The 16,857-nt window shown below is 45.9% G+C and overlaps 1 protein-coding gene across 1 annotated transcript; it reads left to right on the forward strand.

Moving 5' to 3' along the window:
- The first annotated feature begins 1,115 nt into the window (after positions 1 to 1,115).
- Positions 1,116 to 7,100, forward strand: LOC133344316 (chymotrypsin-like elastase family member 2A). The gene is made up of 8 exons (XM_061554417.1): positions 1,116 to 1,258; positions 1,869 to 1,963; positions 3,032 to 3,129; positions 3,417 to 3,545; positions 4,361 to 4,497; positions 4,842 to 4,984; positions 5,695 to 5,847; positions 6,433 to 7,100. Exons 1-8 carry the CDS (start codon positions 1,219 to 1,221, stop codon positions 6,535 to 6,537), a joined length of 900 nt encoding a protein of 299 aa, XP_061410401.1. The 5' UTR covers positions 1,116 to 1,218; the 3' UTR covers positions 6,538 to 7,100.
- Positions 7,101 to 16,857: the final 9,757 nt, after the last annotated feature.

A 16,857-nucleotide genomic window follows, 5' to 3' on the forward strand; every position in this document is an offset into this window, starting at 1 on the left:
GATACAAGTCCCGGGCGAAGCCGGGTAGTACAGCTAGTCCAGATATATAAACACAGAGATAATTTCAACCGAGAAGATGGAAATAAGCTGAGCAATCATTGGAATGACGTTATTAACCAAGTAAAGTCGTAACTTGCTACAGTGCTTCCATCCTTCCTGCCGTTTGGCTGTTATCTCCGACTCTGAGTTGCATTGCCCTTTTGGGTGCCTCTGAATTAATGGACTGTTGTCTCACTAACATGGCCACCTTTGCTCGATTAGCCTCGATGTATCGATGGTTCTGGCTGTGTGGTGGGTTGTGTGTCTCACTGGCGCAACCACCGTTGCGGTGGTTCTCTTATGTGGCGACGGAAGCTCATTTACTTTGACATGCTTATCTCTCTCCCTAATCTCTCTCCCTAATCTCCCCATTAACACAACTGATGTGCTTGCGTGCGGGGATGGGACTCCTTCCCAGCTCGGACCCCGCCTGCTTGCCCTTGGCAAAATATATAACCTCTTGTTGTAGAAGCTCTCTCACTGTGTTCTACTTGGTTCAGCAGTTCTACTTCTGGATAATATTTTTCCACCTGAGGATGATCGCTTGTGTTGTGATCGAAACATCGTGATATATTGTTTTTTTATCCTACCTACGTGACTTTACCGAAAGAACCAAAGAGTAAGGTTAATAATGTAAAAAATGGGCTTAAAAAAAGAAAAATAAATGAATGCATTACATTTCAAATCACTAAAAGCCAAAGAAAAGTGTCTCCCTGTTCAACCAGTGTTTGGCAGTGTTCACTTCTCCTGGTGGGCCTAAGGCAGTGATGGATATTCCCATTACTATGGTGTGGGGTATCTGCCTATAAAACTACCAACCAGGATTAGAGCTTGCGATCCTCCCACAGCGTGTGTATTGCATTAAAATATAACTTTTTGCACATGCTGCATCATTTATAAAAGTTTTATACGCCTAAAAAATACTTTAAATTCCACCACTTCTCTCCTGCTGACACCCACCTAAATATCAGACACGATGGCACGCCTTAATTTGAAACGTAAATAATTTTATTTTTGCATGCTGTTTTGGTTGAAAGTTGGACTTCCCTATTCTGTTTGCCCCTAGAGGACTCACATGGGCAACAGATTCTGTATAAAAGCCAAGAGGTCCCAGCAGTGAGACACGGCAGTGATCAAGAAACTGCAAGCATTCAAGAAGCTCCAAGTCATCGATCAACCATGCTCGCCTTTCTCGTCTGTGCTGCTCTGCTGGTTGCGGGTGAGTGTTGCTCTTGCTGACACATTGAGCTGCTGAGTGATTGCAATGCACGCATTTCATTTAGTGGAGCGACCGTTCGAGCATCTTCAGGAACTAGACTTAGTTCTAGAAGATGCTCGTATAGCAATTCCGCTTTTATTTCAGTCCGCTTTCATTGTATTCCGACGCAACTACCTCTTTCAACGGGGGTATGCAAGAATCGACTGGTGGACACCCCCCTCTTTTCTCCCCACTCTCACTGGAACAGCTACTGATGTTTTTAACCCGTATGCAATAATACGCAGGCTATCACTGTTTCGATATGATTTCAGTTGCGTTATGAATCTTGCTATCATGCTGGCCCATCGGTATAGGTCTCTAAGATTTCCTCAAAGGTGGTGGATCGCGCATCTGAATGCTCCATTGATACGATAGCGTGAATCGGGCTCGGTCCATGGTAGACCGCAGGTAAAAAAAACAAAAAAAATTGTTCCTAACATGTTATACTTGTTCGTCTGTTTATTCGGGACTCCTTGTGACCGACTGGGCCTCTATGGGACGCATACGCTGCATACCCCAGAGCTGCACCCCTGAGTACATTTATGCGTGTGTGTGCTCTTGTTCCTCACAGCTGAGGTGTCGGCTCAGAGCTGTGGGATCGCAGCGTATCCCCAGATCCGCGTGGTGAACGGTGTGGAGGCTCGCGCCAACTCCTGGCCTTGGCAGGTAACGGCAGAGGCTGAATAACAGCCATCACAGCCACACGATGTATTGTCAGTCGATCATAGTGCTGCAGCATCCATTGTTGTACATGCCACGTGGAGGCCCTCATCCAGCAGTGCATTGACAAAAAGGCTGCATGTGTGCAACATGAAATGTTCAGATCTTACACTCTTCCCAATGACATTGAATCAGTCACTGTATTCCGAATGTGAATCAGAATGTTTTTATATTGGAAAAATCCGATTCGCTTTAAAGCTCTTTTTCACAGATGTCCAGTAGGGGCAGGTCAGAACGTTACAACAACACACAACGCAAAAACACAACAAGAGTGCAAAGTATAGGAAAGGTAAACAAATCACTTTAAAATATTTATATAAATTAAACGAAAATATATGTTTTATCTTACCTGATGAAGCCCACTGAGCTATTTCTTTTTTAGATACGCCCTGACCACAAATGATAGCTCACCAAAGTGGCCCATCATGTGAAAATTGATATCAGCAAAATAATATTGATGCAAGTTTTTAAATATGGAGGGATAACCATGAGCACCCAGGGATAAAATCCACACGACCACAGGGAGAACATGCATACTCCAAATGTACAGGTGTGAGGGTTGGGTTTGAACCCCTGACCTCCCGCATACCAGAGAGGAATATACCATCACATCACTGTCGGGTCCCTTAAATATAAAAATTCTTTTTATAAAGTTTCGAAGTTCATATTGCATTTGTACTTCAATTCCCAAGCTTGGGAAAGGCAGCAAAACAACAGCAAAACAGTCTCAGAACACACCAGGACAACACAGATTTCATTAAATTGTACTTTGGGAGAGCGGAGGCACAGAGGTTTACGTACTGCACTACGAACCGGGCAACATGGGTTATATTTCCAGCAACTGTGGCGTGTGATATCTGAACCAGTCCTGGATTACACCCATTCGCAACCAGCTCTAACCAGCATTGTGCATTGACTCAAGGGCTAAGTTAGGACTGTATTATTCGATATAGTAATTGGAGTCCTGGACAAATAACAGTAACCGCCACCAATCTGGCTGTGATTGCATTGCAGGCGCTCGTGCAGAGGTACTCTGGAGGAAGATGGGTCAACTACTGTGGAGGAACCCTCATTGATCGTCAATGGGTGCTCACCTCTGCGAGCTGCTTCACGTGAGTCATGGCACCAATGGAGTCGCGAGTGTGTGTGCAGGCGGTGCAACTGCACCGTGGCCCAGGTACTGTACAGTATTTTGCTGTACCACATTGTGGCCACCAAGGATGGAGCAGTCGATCTTGGCAACAAGGAGGCGGCATCTATCAATTACCTTCACACGATGCCACGTGGCAGTAAATCGCAACATTTCTATTTAGTACTTCCTCACTGAAATGTTTACAGATGTAAGTGATTAAGACCACCCATTGCTCTGTTATCTCCCCACATCCACCACAACGTGCAGGAATGGCTACAGCTACAGGGTGGTGTTGGGAAAGCACAGTGTGTCCACAACCGAGCCGGGGGAGATCACCCCTCCATTGAGCTTGGCCGTCTGGCATACCTACTGGAATCCCAGCATCCCAGCAAATGGGTGAGAACGCAAACAGGCACACTGGTTTTTGTGACACCGTGACAGAATTGCCATGGAGAGACAAAAATACAAACATAAAGTGTCATTTAGACAAAGAGACAAAATATAAACACTATAAATAGACAAAGAGACATGCATACAGAGACACACAGACAGGAACTTTAGGGTCTGCAAAAACTCCTACTATCCGTGGCCCTATTCTTCCGATTATACATGATTACCTGCAATTGTATTCCTATAAATAATAGGAGTAAAATAGCAGATAATATCATCTGCGATATTGGTCCCCCACATCACCACGGTTAGGGGAGAGTTATCTGCACAGCGCTGAACCCCCATTGCATGGGGTATGTTGGATGTGGATTAGGCCCAGACTAGCCATAGGGCTGCATTTCGGGCAAATGCTCAGTGGGCCGTTCCATTCCGAGGGCCGGTGAGCCGGTCTGTGTGGAGAAATAGAAAAAGTGATCGGAGTAAAAATAAAAAAAATGTTCTTACCTCTAATGTCTAAGCTCCATTGCTTAGTTGGCATTAAATCCTATATTCGGCAGCCAAAAAAATGATTCTTCACCAGCCCATTTGTTTTTTGTATCTGCCCAAATGGGCCAATTAAATTGCACGGCAAAATCACACGAATACGGCACATCGCAAATCTAGCTACTCGTATATAGTTTGTCCCACAGCCCATTAAAAAAATGATTGTCAATAGCCATCATTTGGGCAGGTTTGTTTACAAATGCCTGGGCCGATTTTTTGTCCCAGTCCGTCACTGGTGTTGAGCCTTGCATCACGCTGCCCATCTCGATCCCCCACAGGTACGACATCGCCATGTTCAAGATTGCATCGCCCGTGACTCTCACAAGCAAGGTGCGCCTCGCCTGCCTCCCCACCGCCAACCAGATCCTGCCCAACAACTACCCGTGCTACGTCACGGGATGGGGGTCTCTCGACAGTGAGTACCGTTCACTCAGTGTCCATCGGAGGCACAGTTATGGGAAGTGATTTAAGCCCAATGCGTCAATTGCCCCTCCAGTTTTACGAGATGATTCTGGCTGAGAAACTGTCACAAATCACAGTAGAGGGTTGACTCAGCCCTTCATCTTTCTGTCGTCAAAATGAACACAACTCTGTATGGAGTCAATAGCCTGCGAGTAGGTGGGCTGTGATGCTATGTGCCGTTGGCACATTGAACATAGAGACACCAATGGTTCGCTTGGGGAGCACCTGTTAACGCCACACAACCCCGATGCTTTCACCAACGCTCTCCGTTTCCACATTGTCTGTGCGCGTGAACAGCCAGCGGCTCCTTCCCCAGCGCGCTGCAGCAGGCCAGCCTGCCCGTGGTGGACTACGCGACGTGCAGCCAGCCCAGCTGGTGGGGGAGCAGCCTGAGGAGCAGCGTCATCTGTGCAGGGGGCAGCACCCGCTCTGCGTGCTCTGTGCGTATGGAGTTCAACGCGAGCCAACCCGCCTCAATTATTTGACAAAATTACTAATGAGAATAGTTATCAGCACAATGTTTATTTTAAATCTGAATTTAGTCAACAGTGACTATGAGTGGACAACAATCACCAAGCATGGTGATGACTGTGACCACTGAGATCACTGATTGGCTGACCTGGTAATGTTGGGGAAGCGGAGGGGGGCGGCGCACATCCCACCCCAATAATTAATAACTCAGACTGGACAGAGAGTGTGACTGCTTTCGTCGCCTAGACTAACTGATTGACCAAATGAAATCCGGCGACACTAAGATTTGACTAAACATTTTCAGACTTAGTTTTTGCATGACTACATTCAATCAATAAATAACAGAAGGAATACAAATATTGACTAAATTAATGCCAGAGAAAACAGGGTGCATATTGATTTTGTCACTTGTCATAGTTTGACTGTGCCAGACCCTGCCACGTGTGTCTAGCGACCAGAGAAGTGTGGGGCAAGACACACAAAGGCGTTTTAGGTGATGGGAGGAATCAGGCCTTAGGGTTGTGTGATTTTACTCCGTTATTTAGCAACACGGTCATAAAGCGTATTTGAAAAGTTTGCAAGCTCCTGTACTTACCCTTACCAGCACCCGCCACCATATCCCGTTCATGCTTTACCCAGTTAACGTGGATGCATATCTATCCTCTTCTATGCATCACAGGGTGATGGAGGTGGCCCACTGAACTGCCAGCAGTCAGACAATGCCTGGGTGGTGCAGGGAATCACCAGCTACGTCTCATCTCTGGGCTGCAACACAATCCGCAAGCCCACCGTGTTCACCCGTGTGTCAGCCTACAACAGCTGGATCAGCAACGTGAGTGCCAATGCTGTCAATGTCAACGTTCTTACCATGATCTCGCTGTCAATGTCAATATTGATGCTCTTACTGTAGCAATGACATTGTCATTATCATACAAATGGTACAGTAAAAAGCATTTTCAATAACACGTCACTGTCAATGTGATTATTGTCATTGCTCTTATAAGTGTCATAATCATTGTCAATGTTGATATTGTTGTAAATATCAATGTAGGTGCCACTTTACCTTGAACATTGTAATTAATCAGGGAAACGTTTTATGGATGGGGCATATGTGGAGGATTGAAATGGACATGTTACCAAGGCAGGTGTTGAAAGTGGAATTCAGTGGTCAAAAACCAAATGTGAAAACCACAAGATGGTGATAAGACTCGTGAACCTTGGCGCTCAAGTGTTGACTGTGCACTAGTATAAGTGATGGCAAGGTGTGATGTCCTTATTCTATATCGATCACAATACAAAGGTGGGATTTGTTTGAGTCATCGGTGTGGCTGGTATCGGCCAGGTATGATTGCTATCATGTTCGTTTATCTATAGGTACTGAGGTTCAAACACCACCCATTCCCCGTTTCTCCCACAGGTCATGAGCGTGTACCGTGAAGCTCCGAAGATCGCCGAGGGAGAGCAGAGCGTCAACAGTGGAGTCAATGCCACAATTGCCGCATTCAAGAAGCCGCAGGCTTAAAGCATCATGCTCTTTACATCAATGCTACCGCTAATACTAGAATCACAGTTTCTTGTTACGGGTATTGCCTTTTTTAATGTGGGACTGGGCACGTGAGCATAGGATGGGTGGTTTGATGCAGTGAGTTTGTGTGGCCATGCCAGACATTACCAGTGTTAATAACACTATAACAATGTGCCATTTAGATTAGACGTTAAACAATGAGCTTAATAATTTGACAAGAAATACATTTTGTCATACCAACATGCATACTGATGTTCTGCATTGTGTTCACGCTCGCGACTCATGCATAATCTGGTTGCATGTGCATTAGAAAGAGGATCCAGAAACAGAGCTCAATTGTCTGGTGGAGTTAATAAAAAAAATGTAGCCTCCACGCCATATTCAAAGCATCATTTTCCTATAAAAATTGACATACAGTACACTATTAATTGTAGACTCGATTTATAATGCTTGATGTGTCCGATTTGGTTTATGAATTAACAGAACTGTACTGTAGATTGATAATGTTATTCGTGAATGTTCGGGTTGGTGTAAAATAAACATTTGAAGTACAAAATAAAGTATCTGGTTTGTTTCATTGCCTGGCACATTTACCACACACCACTCACCTGGCAGTCATAACTTACAGGCACTCACAACTTGCTTTACGTATATGCATGTACGTATGTTGAACTTGTTTCGGACACCATACATGGCGAACTGTGCTAATCATCTGACATCTGACACCAACAAACACTCCTTACTCAGCACTCACCACTCATCTTCCAATCACCAAAAACCGACATTCACTAGACTCACCACTGACCAAAGATCGCCCATGTAGCCTTAGTCTGTTGGGGCAAGTGCTGTAAGCATGTACCTCTGAAGGCACTCGAGGGGTTGATGGGGCTCCCTAGCGACAAAGGCAGCCACACGGCACTAGGTAATCATCTATCTGGCACGTTGTTTTGCCATGAACAGGGCCGTTGGCGTGGCTTGTGTCGTTGCTCTGGAGACTGAGAGCTCGTTCAGTCACCGTGTTGATGGTATTCGTTGTTATTTCTCACTTAACACGTGAAGGCTGCTTCCTTCCACTTCCAACTTCCAGTCACCAAACACGACTGAACATGTATGACTCACCTAATTCTCGTCACTCGCCACTCATTACTGATAATTCAAACAAGATTATAACAATGCATCACGTACTCGCTGATAATTAAAAGCAAGATGGCAGCTTACAGTTTTGCGTCGACTTCCGTAAATTGAACAAAGTCTCAGTAGAAGACGCTTCCGCAGCTGACACATATGGAGGATTCCATGGACGCATTGTCGGGCGCTCAGATTTTCTCAACATTGGACCTATTGTCGGGACCAATTGTCAGGATCCCTTGGTTAAGTCATCCAGGCCCGAAAACGGAATTCTGAATGCCTCAGGGACTGTTCCAGTTTAATTGTCTCCCGATGGGATTGCAGTTGGCACCGGCGACTTTCCATAAACTCATAGAGATGGTGCTGGCAGGACTGCAGTGGGACTCCTGCTTCATTAACTTAGATGACATCATCGTGTTTGGCTGCACATTCGAGGAGCATTTGCAGTGGTTGCGGATAGTACTCTCCAGCGTACGGTCGGCAAATCTGAAATTTAAACTCGCCAAGTGCCATTTGCTACAGACCTCGGTGTGATATTTGTGCCAGATTGTTAGTGCTAATGGAATAACGATGGATCCGGATACAACGGCGTCCTGTTGTGTATGTACCCCCTTTTTACTTTTTTTAATATTTTTTTTTTTTAAGAATTATTCTGCCAACATAGATAATATCGTTTTTTAATAGACGCGGCCACGTGGGAACGAACACGCCCCCACACTTCCACAGAGGCCCCCACACTACCACAGATGCGCACACACCTCATTTCAAAGGAAAGAGGACATGAAAGGGGGGGGCAATAAGGTAATAAAAACTCCCCTAAATTCACACAAGAGGAACAAGGGAGGGGGGGAATTGCAGGCGGGGGTGGGGGGGGTCAGCAGGACATCGTTTTGTTAAAAAAAACCACAGAACCAGGCACCATGGAGTAAGAGATAATTATATTCTGAACAAAGATAAGCCGGGATATCAGATTAAATAATCACAAGAAGTCAAATAATAAGTTCGGAATTAAAGTAGAAGAGGAATCAAGGGCGGAGAAGGCTCTCAAAATTAACCAAACACAACACCCATGGGAAGCGAGCAACACGGCCGCCTTTGTCTTTCCGAGAGGATCTCCACACACAGGCACCAAGCCAGGAAATGACATTTCCATGAGAGATCGGGTCACGATGAAACATCGTGAACACGGTTTCGGCATAACCAAGCAGCAAATAAGTCGCATTTCAACTTCCAAACCAAACCAACTTAAGCTGTGTGAGACAAAGGATGTGATCCCAGAGCAAGGGAGGGAATAATTAAGCTCGCTTAACGCGTGGGTTTTCGCGACAAATATTATTCAGTAACAAAACATGGATTCGAATTTTTTTTTTATAACTCGACGCGAATCATCGGTCTGGCTAATGGATAACTTCGGTGGCGCCGTCACGAGGCCCCCACCCCCACCCCTTTCTTCCAGAACGACGCACATCTGTGTCTTCAAAGCTAATAAACACACGGACAAACACGCACGCGAAACACACGGACGGACACACACACGGACGCAGATGGTTCACCCCACACGAGGGTTTTATGACACAGACTTTGAACAACTCGGGAAGCCGAGTGGAAGTTTCCGATATAAACCGAAGGAAAATCCATACAACAGAGAGATCATCCGGGCCACGAGGGCCTCCTCGTCGCCAGGGCTTTGGCTCCACCAACAGATCTTCACGAGCTCCGGCCTACATCTCATCTCGTCTCCGGGCTAAGGCCCCACCAGAGTTCTCCAGGGCGACAGCCATCTCTCCTCGTCGCCTCCAACGAAGAAGCTCCTGTCATTCAGAATGACGAGGGTCGCGGAGTAGCGACGCGTAGCTACAAGACGAGGTCTGCACCACCTGAGAAGAATCGCTACCCTGAGTCGCAGAGCTGCGAGTGAAGCCAACAAGACGCCAACGTCCACCCTGCCACGAACGAAGCATCGCTCCTCGTCAGAGTGACGACCAGCGAACAACCCGCAGGAAGGGCGGAGATCGCTGAACGAGCGCCAACTTGCGCCAACGTGCGCCACCGTGCGCCACCTTGCGCCACCGTGCGCCACCGTGCGCCACCGTGCGCCACCTTGCGCCACCGTGCGCCACCGTGCGCCACCGTGCGCCACCGTGCGCCACCGTGCGCCACCGTGCGCCACCGAGCGACACCGAGCGACACCGAGCGACACGAGCGACCGAGCATCTTCAAGGACAGCATCGTGCCAACGCCGCTCAATCCAGCAGTGGAGAGAGAGAGAGAGAGCAAAAGCCGAGCGACACGCCGAGCGAGGGAGCAGCACGACTCGATGCGGCCACGCCCCACCCAGAGGAAGCTGGCCGCTGTTCGTATCCTCCCACACCACACAAGCTAACGACACAACTCCCGACTCTAAGAATTAATTAATATTACAAGGGGACAACGCACACACAGCACGCACACGAATAAGACTTTAAAAGAAAACTGTCTTTGCGTTTCAAAAAGGGTTGCCATTTCGAGGTGGTGCGTTCAATATCAACTGATCGTGCAAAGCAGTTGCTGCCGTCGAGTTACATGAATAAGAAAGTTTTAGTCATTCATATTAGGTAAATGCATAGTCTCGCAAATGCATAAGAGTTTATTCATTCATTTTAGTCAAATGCATAATATCGTAATTGCATAAGAATTTTAGTTATTCATATTAATCGAATGCATAATATCGCAAATGTATAAGAGTTTGGTTATTCATGAATTATTGACGCATATTTGACCTGCATGATAGAATGCCACGTGTTTGTTAGAATAAAATTGTTATCACAGAAGCATATTGAGTGTTCTTTCCAAGTCCATGCAAAACCATCTTATTCATAAGAGCTGTATCCTGCGATGAGATATGAAAATGGAGACCTAAAATATTATAACACACACTAGGATAATCGGTAAATGAATCTATGATAATCGTGTTATCCTGATTGATAACTCTGGATAAACGAAACTAAGCAAATTATCATAACTGCACACATTAACATAATCGCAAGCCTCCGCATAAATTACTACGATTATCTCCGTGATTATCATAATTTATGCATATAATCACATGCATTATCATAATTTATGCGTATTAATACACACACTATCATAATTAATGCGATTTGCGCATTTTTCGGAAAATTATAATTTTTATTATTTTCATCAAAATTTCATATCCCAACACATACAACATAATGGGTGGCGTCGTCCGGGATCTCTCGCAGACAGTGTTTTGCATGGATGATGGAATGAATCACTTCGTGTTAACCAGAATATCAGGATCGAACATTGCATGGTAATTGTGAACGGGCGGAAAACTAAAAAACGCCCTCTAAGGTTAAAACCCAGAATAGCAGGTTAAAACAGAGACAGTGGAATTAAGATAATATCGTATCAAACCAATTGCATCCTCTGATAAATGGTGTTAGAGGTACGCACTTTGAATCGGGAAAAAACAATAGCTCGAGTCAAACTGACTACACTCTGTGAGATAATTGTTTTATATGCACTCTGAAAAGAAATGTCAAAGTAACTTCCGCCATACCTAAGATGCTAGGATTAAGAATAATTTTTGAATGGGTTACGGGATACGGGGAGCTCGTATTTAAACGTACCGACCAATCTGTTACAAAGCAGTACAGTCAGAGAGACATATGGGAAGGGAGCTGTATCGATAACACGAACACACCTCGGGGGAAACTAATTGACTGGATAAAATGTAACGAAGGCGAACACGATGTAAAAACTGCAGGAAAGGCAGGACAGGACTCATTCCTTTTCACACAGGCATACAGACAGGGATTGTGGAATGAGGAAAAATTTGGAAAGGAAACGGGAGAGAAATCAGTACTCGCGACACCAGCGAAACTCACAGACGTTGATCCACAGAATAAATATGGAAGTAACATTAAATCACACTCTTGGGTACGTGGACAGAGTCCAGAGATTGATCGCACAAAAATTATGGATATCGAACAAAAAATCCTTGACAAAGGGAAACCCTCACAATTCGAGAGAGGGAGGAAAAATGTTAAAGTAAAGTCGACAGGACATGCTCCACTAAGGGCAGAGGCAAAAACTGAAGGGAAATGGCAACACGCCGGACACAGCACAGACCAAAGTGACAGATTGCCTGATGATAACTTGTTTGATGATGACGCTGTCGGCGATCAACTTTCGGAATACCTATTCACCAGTAAAACCCTTAAATTGATGGACAAGGCTCTAGTCAGAATTCCCGATTTTGACCCCCACAATAAGACTATGGATATCCACACACATATCGCAACCGTAGAAGAGGAGGCAATGATTAGAGGGCTGAGGAGACGGGATGAAAAAGCGAGTTTGTTGAAACGGACCTTACATAAAGAATCTATTCCATGGGTAAAGTCACTACCACACAAGGTTAGAAATGATTTTAAACAATTGAGCCTGGCAGTGATTCGGAAGTTTGGAGAATATTCGACACTCACTGAGGGGTTTTATGCTGTAAAATCGATGACCCAGGGCATGGACCAAGATCCACGTGACTACCTCGTCCAATTTAAAAGAGCGTATTACGCAGGCGATGTGAATCAATACCACGAAGGAGATAAAATGTTCAAAATTATGTTTTTTGAATCCTTGAGCCCAGAGATTACAGGAAGGGTGAGAATGGTTTTGAATCCAGAAACCGCATCCTTACGCCGCATAGAGAGCAAGGCGTACATGGCATGGTTATACAGAGCTAAGAATCATAATTCGGATCCAGAACACAGGGAGAGGGATGAGGAACCCAGCCTCTCAGAGAGGAATAAAAATCACCGAGCAGTCCCACAATGCAGGACGGAGCAGAAACGCACGCACACATGGCAAAATAACCCAGAGGGAGGTTGGCACGAGAATGAGAGCGGCACAAAGCCGAACATTCAGGAGAATCGCAGGAGGGGGAGGTTCAGAATAGAACCATACCAACACCCCATGCCACGACACACACAAGGTTCAAATTACGCACAGAGATGGGAAGATAACCACCTAGCGGGAAGGTGTTACACAGACCGCGGAGGTATGGATGCCAACATTCAGGAGAATCGCAGGATGGGAGGTCAAACACAATCGATCCAATTCCGACCAATTCCTCCACCGGCTATACCAGGAGGGAATAGAGGAATAACACAGAATGCGGTCCAAATACGTGATGAACCATCCACAGTGATTGAGAGCGGGCAGCCCATACGCGCCACGCACGCTGAAGTTTTGTTAAACCCTGAGCTCATTGGGAAATACAGGGCGGGCAAAAACGTGGACAGTGCTCCCGTAAATGACGCGCGGATCGAATACAAGGACAGGGTTGCATGGAAGCGTGATCGGACAGTACAAAAACAGACAGCAGGGACACGCCCTGAAGAGCGCAGGCATGAGCCTTTGAATGGAAAATATCCAAGGGAAACCAAAAATTACGTGGATCGGAGTGCTAAAATGGAGACGAATGTCCATGACGTATCGGGAATGGTGTTGAAATCCAACACACTCGTAAAAACAAAGAGGGCAACATTACGAGGGACAGAATTAAATCGACACACTGACTCGGCAAATGTGCATGTAATCGCAGAGAGAGCGAATGCCACGAACCAAGTGTCAAAGTGGGTCGTGTGCGCGAATTCTGGCTACGTGCAGCACAATTTTTCACCACACACTCCCACGACGCGAGAGAGTGAGAGAGGAAACTACAAAAACGAACCCGAAAACCGTGATCAAATTATCAAAGTGATAAGTGGTAAACCAGGCAACATGAGGAAGGTAACGCATAAATGCGTTCGAAACCGCTACCTAGCGTTTCCCAGGATTTAACCAAAACAAAAATGAATGTTCGTCAGAGTTATGATGTACGAGAACCGATGTAACGCAATATCGATGTTAACGTGTTGTTATTTTCTTTGCTTAATTCAAATGTAACCAGGATTTAACAAAAACAAAAATGAATATTCGCCGGAGTTAGGATGTATGAGAACCGATGTAACGCAATATCAATGTTGACGTGTTGTTATTTTCTTTGCTTATTTCAGATGTGACCAGGTTAAGATTGTAATACGTGCACGCGCGTCGTAAGAAATAACCGCCGAGAGTAAGGGCGGCTGATGGGATGCATGACATAAAAAGGGGGCATTACTTTGTTTGAAAATTCGCCAGTGGCCAAATCGACCCCTGATAATTTTCAAACGGGCGGACTGTTGTGTATGTACCCCCTTTTTATTTTTTTTAATATTATTTTTTTTTAAGAATTATTCTGCCAACATAGATAATATCGTTTTTTAATAGACGCGGCCACGTGGGAACGAACACGCCCCCACACTTCCACAGAGGCCCCCACACTACCACAGATGCGCGCACACCTCATTTCTAACGAAAGAGGACATGAAAGGTGGGGGCAATAAGGTAATAAAAACTCCCCTAAATTCACACAAGAGGAACAAGGGAGGGGGGGAATTGCAGGCGGGGGGGGGGGGGGGTCAGCAGGACATCGTTTTGTTAAAAAAAACCACAGAACCAGGCACCATGGAGTAAGAGATAATTATATTCTGAACAAAGATAAGCCGGGATATCAGATTAAATAATCACAAGAAGTCAAATAATAAGTACGGAATTAAAGTAGAAGAGGAATCAAGGGCGGAGAAGGCTCTCAAAATTAACCAAACACAACACCCATGGGAAGCGAGCAACACGGCCGCCTTTGTCTTTCCGAGAGGATCTCCACACACAGGCACCAAGCCAGGAAATGACATTTCCATGAGAGATCGGGTCACGATGAAACATCGTGAACACGGTTTCGGCATAACCAAGCAGCAAATAAGTCGCATTTCAACTTCCAAACCAAACCAACTTAAGCTGTGTGAGACAAAGGATGTGATCCCAGAGCAAGGGAGGGAATAATTAAGCTCGCTTAACGCGTGGGTTTTCGCGACAAATATTATTCAGTAACAAAACATGGATTCGAATTTTTTTTTTTATAACTCGACGCGAATCATCGGTCTGGCTAATGGATAACTTCGGCGGCGCCGTCACGAGGCATCCACCCCCACCCCTTTCTTCCAGAACGACGCACATCTGTGTCTTCAAAGCTAATAAACACACGGACAAACACGCACGCGAAACACACGGACGGACACACACACGGACGCAGATGGTTCAGCCCACAGGAGGGTTTTATGACACAGCCTTTGAACAACTCGGGAAGCCGAGTGGAAGTTTCCGATATAAACCGAAGGAAAATCCATACAACACAGATCGTCCGGGCCACGAGCTCCACCAGAGATCGCCAGGGCTCTGAGCCCATCTCGTCTCCGGGCTAAGGCCCACCGCAGATCTCGTCCGGGCTTCAGCTCCAACACAGATCATCCGGGCCACGAGCCCATCTTCGGCTCCACCACAGATCGTCAAGAAGTTTTCGTCATTGAGAATGACGAGGTTCGCGGAGTAGCGACGCGTAGCTACAAGCCGAGGTCTGCACCACCTGAGAAGAATCGCTACCCTGAGTCGCAGAGCTGCGAGTGAAGCCAACAAAGACGCCAACGTCCACCCTGCCACGAACGAAGCATCGCTCCTCGTCAGAGTGACGACCAGCGAACAACCCGCAGGAAAGGTGGAGATCGCTGAACGAGCGCCAACTTGCGCCAACGTGCGCCACCGTGCGCCACCTTGCGCCACCGTGCGCCACCGTGCGCCACCTTGCGCCACCGTGCGCCACCGTGCGCCACCGTGCGCCACCGTGCGCCACCGTGCGCCACCGTGCGCCACCGAGCGACACCGAGCGACACCGAGCGACACGAGCGACCGAGCATCTTCAAGGACAGCATCGTGCCAACGCCGCTCAATCCAGCAGTGGAGAGAGAGAGAGAGAGCAAAAGCCGAGCGACACGCCGAGCGAGGGAGCAGCACGACTCGATGCGGCCACGCCCCACCCAGAGGAAGCTGGCCGCTGTTCGTATCCTCCCACACCACACAAGCTAACGACACAACTCCCGACTCTAAGAATTAATTAATATTACAAGGGGACAACGCACACACAGCACGCACACGAATAAGACTTTAAAAGAAAACTGTCTTTGCGTTTCAAAAAGGGTTGCCATTTCGAGGTGGTGCGTTCAATATCAACTGATCGTGCAAAGCAGTTGCTGCCGTCGAGTTACATGAACAAGAAAGTTTTAGTCATTCATATTAGGTAAATGCATAGTCTCGCAAATGCATAAGAGTTTATTCATTCATTTTAGTCAAATGCATAATATCGTAATTGCATAAGAATTTTAGTTATTCATATTAATCGAATGCATAATATCGCAAATGTATAAGAGTTTGGTTATTCATGAATTATTGACGCATGTTTGACCTGCATGATAGAATGTCACGTGTTTGTTAGAATAAAATTGTTATCACAGAAGCATATTGAGTGTTCTTTCCAAGTCCATGCAAAACCATCTTATTCATAAGAGCTGTATCCTGCGATGAGATATGAAAATGGAGACCTAAAATATTATAACACACACTAGGATAATCGGTAAATGAATCTATGATAATCGTGTTATCCTGATTGATATAACCCTGGATAAACGAAACCGAGCCTAATTATCACAACTGCACACATTAACATAACCGCAAGCATCCGCATAAATTACTACGATAATCTCCGTGATTATCATAATTTATGCATATAATCACATGCATTATCATAATTTATGCGTATTAATACACACACTATCATAATTAATGCGAATTGCGCATTTTTCGGAAAATTATTAATTTTTATTATTTTCATCAAAATTTCATAATTCCAACACATACAACAGTCCATATGCGATTGGCCAACCCCCAAGTCGGTGGGTGAAGTGCGCAGTTTTGTCGGGTTTGCGTTGTATTACCGTAGATTTGATCCACAGTTTGCGATGGTTGCGAGATCACCTTTCCAACGCGCCTCATCTTGACTACCCAGATGTTTCCTTGCCGTTCATATTGGACACTGATGCTAGTGACTTGGGCATAGGGCCTGTCCTGTCCCAGGTGAAAATGGTGGTGGAAAGCGTGATCGCATACGGGAGTCACATCCTGTCAACCGGTGAGCAGCGGTACTGTGTCACCCGCAGGGAACTGTTGGCCATGGTGTACTTCGTCCAACAGTACAGGCCTTCTCTATATGGCAGA

This window comes from Lethenteron reissneri, chromosome 19 (assembly GCF_015708825.2).
Source record: "Lethenteron reissneri isolate LAM-NWPU_2019-01 chromosome 19, ASM1570882v1, whole genome shotgun sequence".
In the NCBI taxonomy this organism is placed as follows: domain Eukaryota; kingdom Metazoa; phylum Chordata; class Hyperoartia; order Petromyzontiformes; family Petromyzontidae; genus Lethenteron; species Lethenteron reissneri.

What these genes read in the sequence shown, in the direction of transcription:
- LOC133344316 (XM_061554417.1), top strand. Translation starts at nt 1,219, where the DNA reads ATGCTCGCCTTTCTCGTCTGTGCTGCTCTGCTGGTTGCGG. An exon ending in GGGATGGGGGTCTCTCGACA is followed by an intron (nt 4,498 to 4,841) that starts GTGAGTACCGTT and finishes GCGCGTGAACAG; the next exon opens with CCAGCGGCTCCTTCCCCAGC. An exon ending in ACAACAGCTGGATCAGCAAC is followed by an intron (nt 5,848 to 6,432) that starts GTGAGTGCCAAT and finishes TTTCTCCCACAG; the next exon opens with GTCATGAGCGTGTACCGTGA.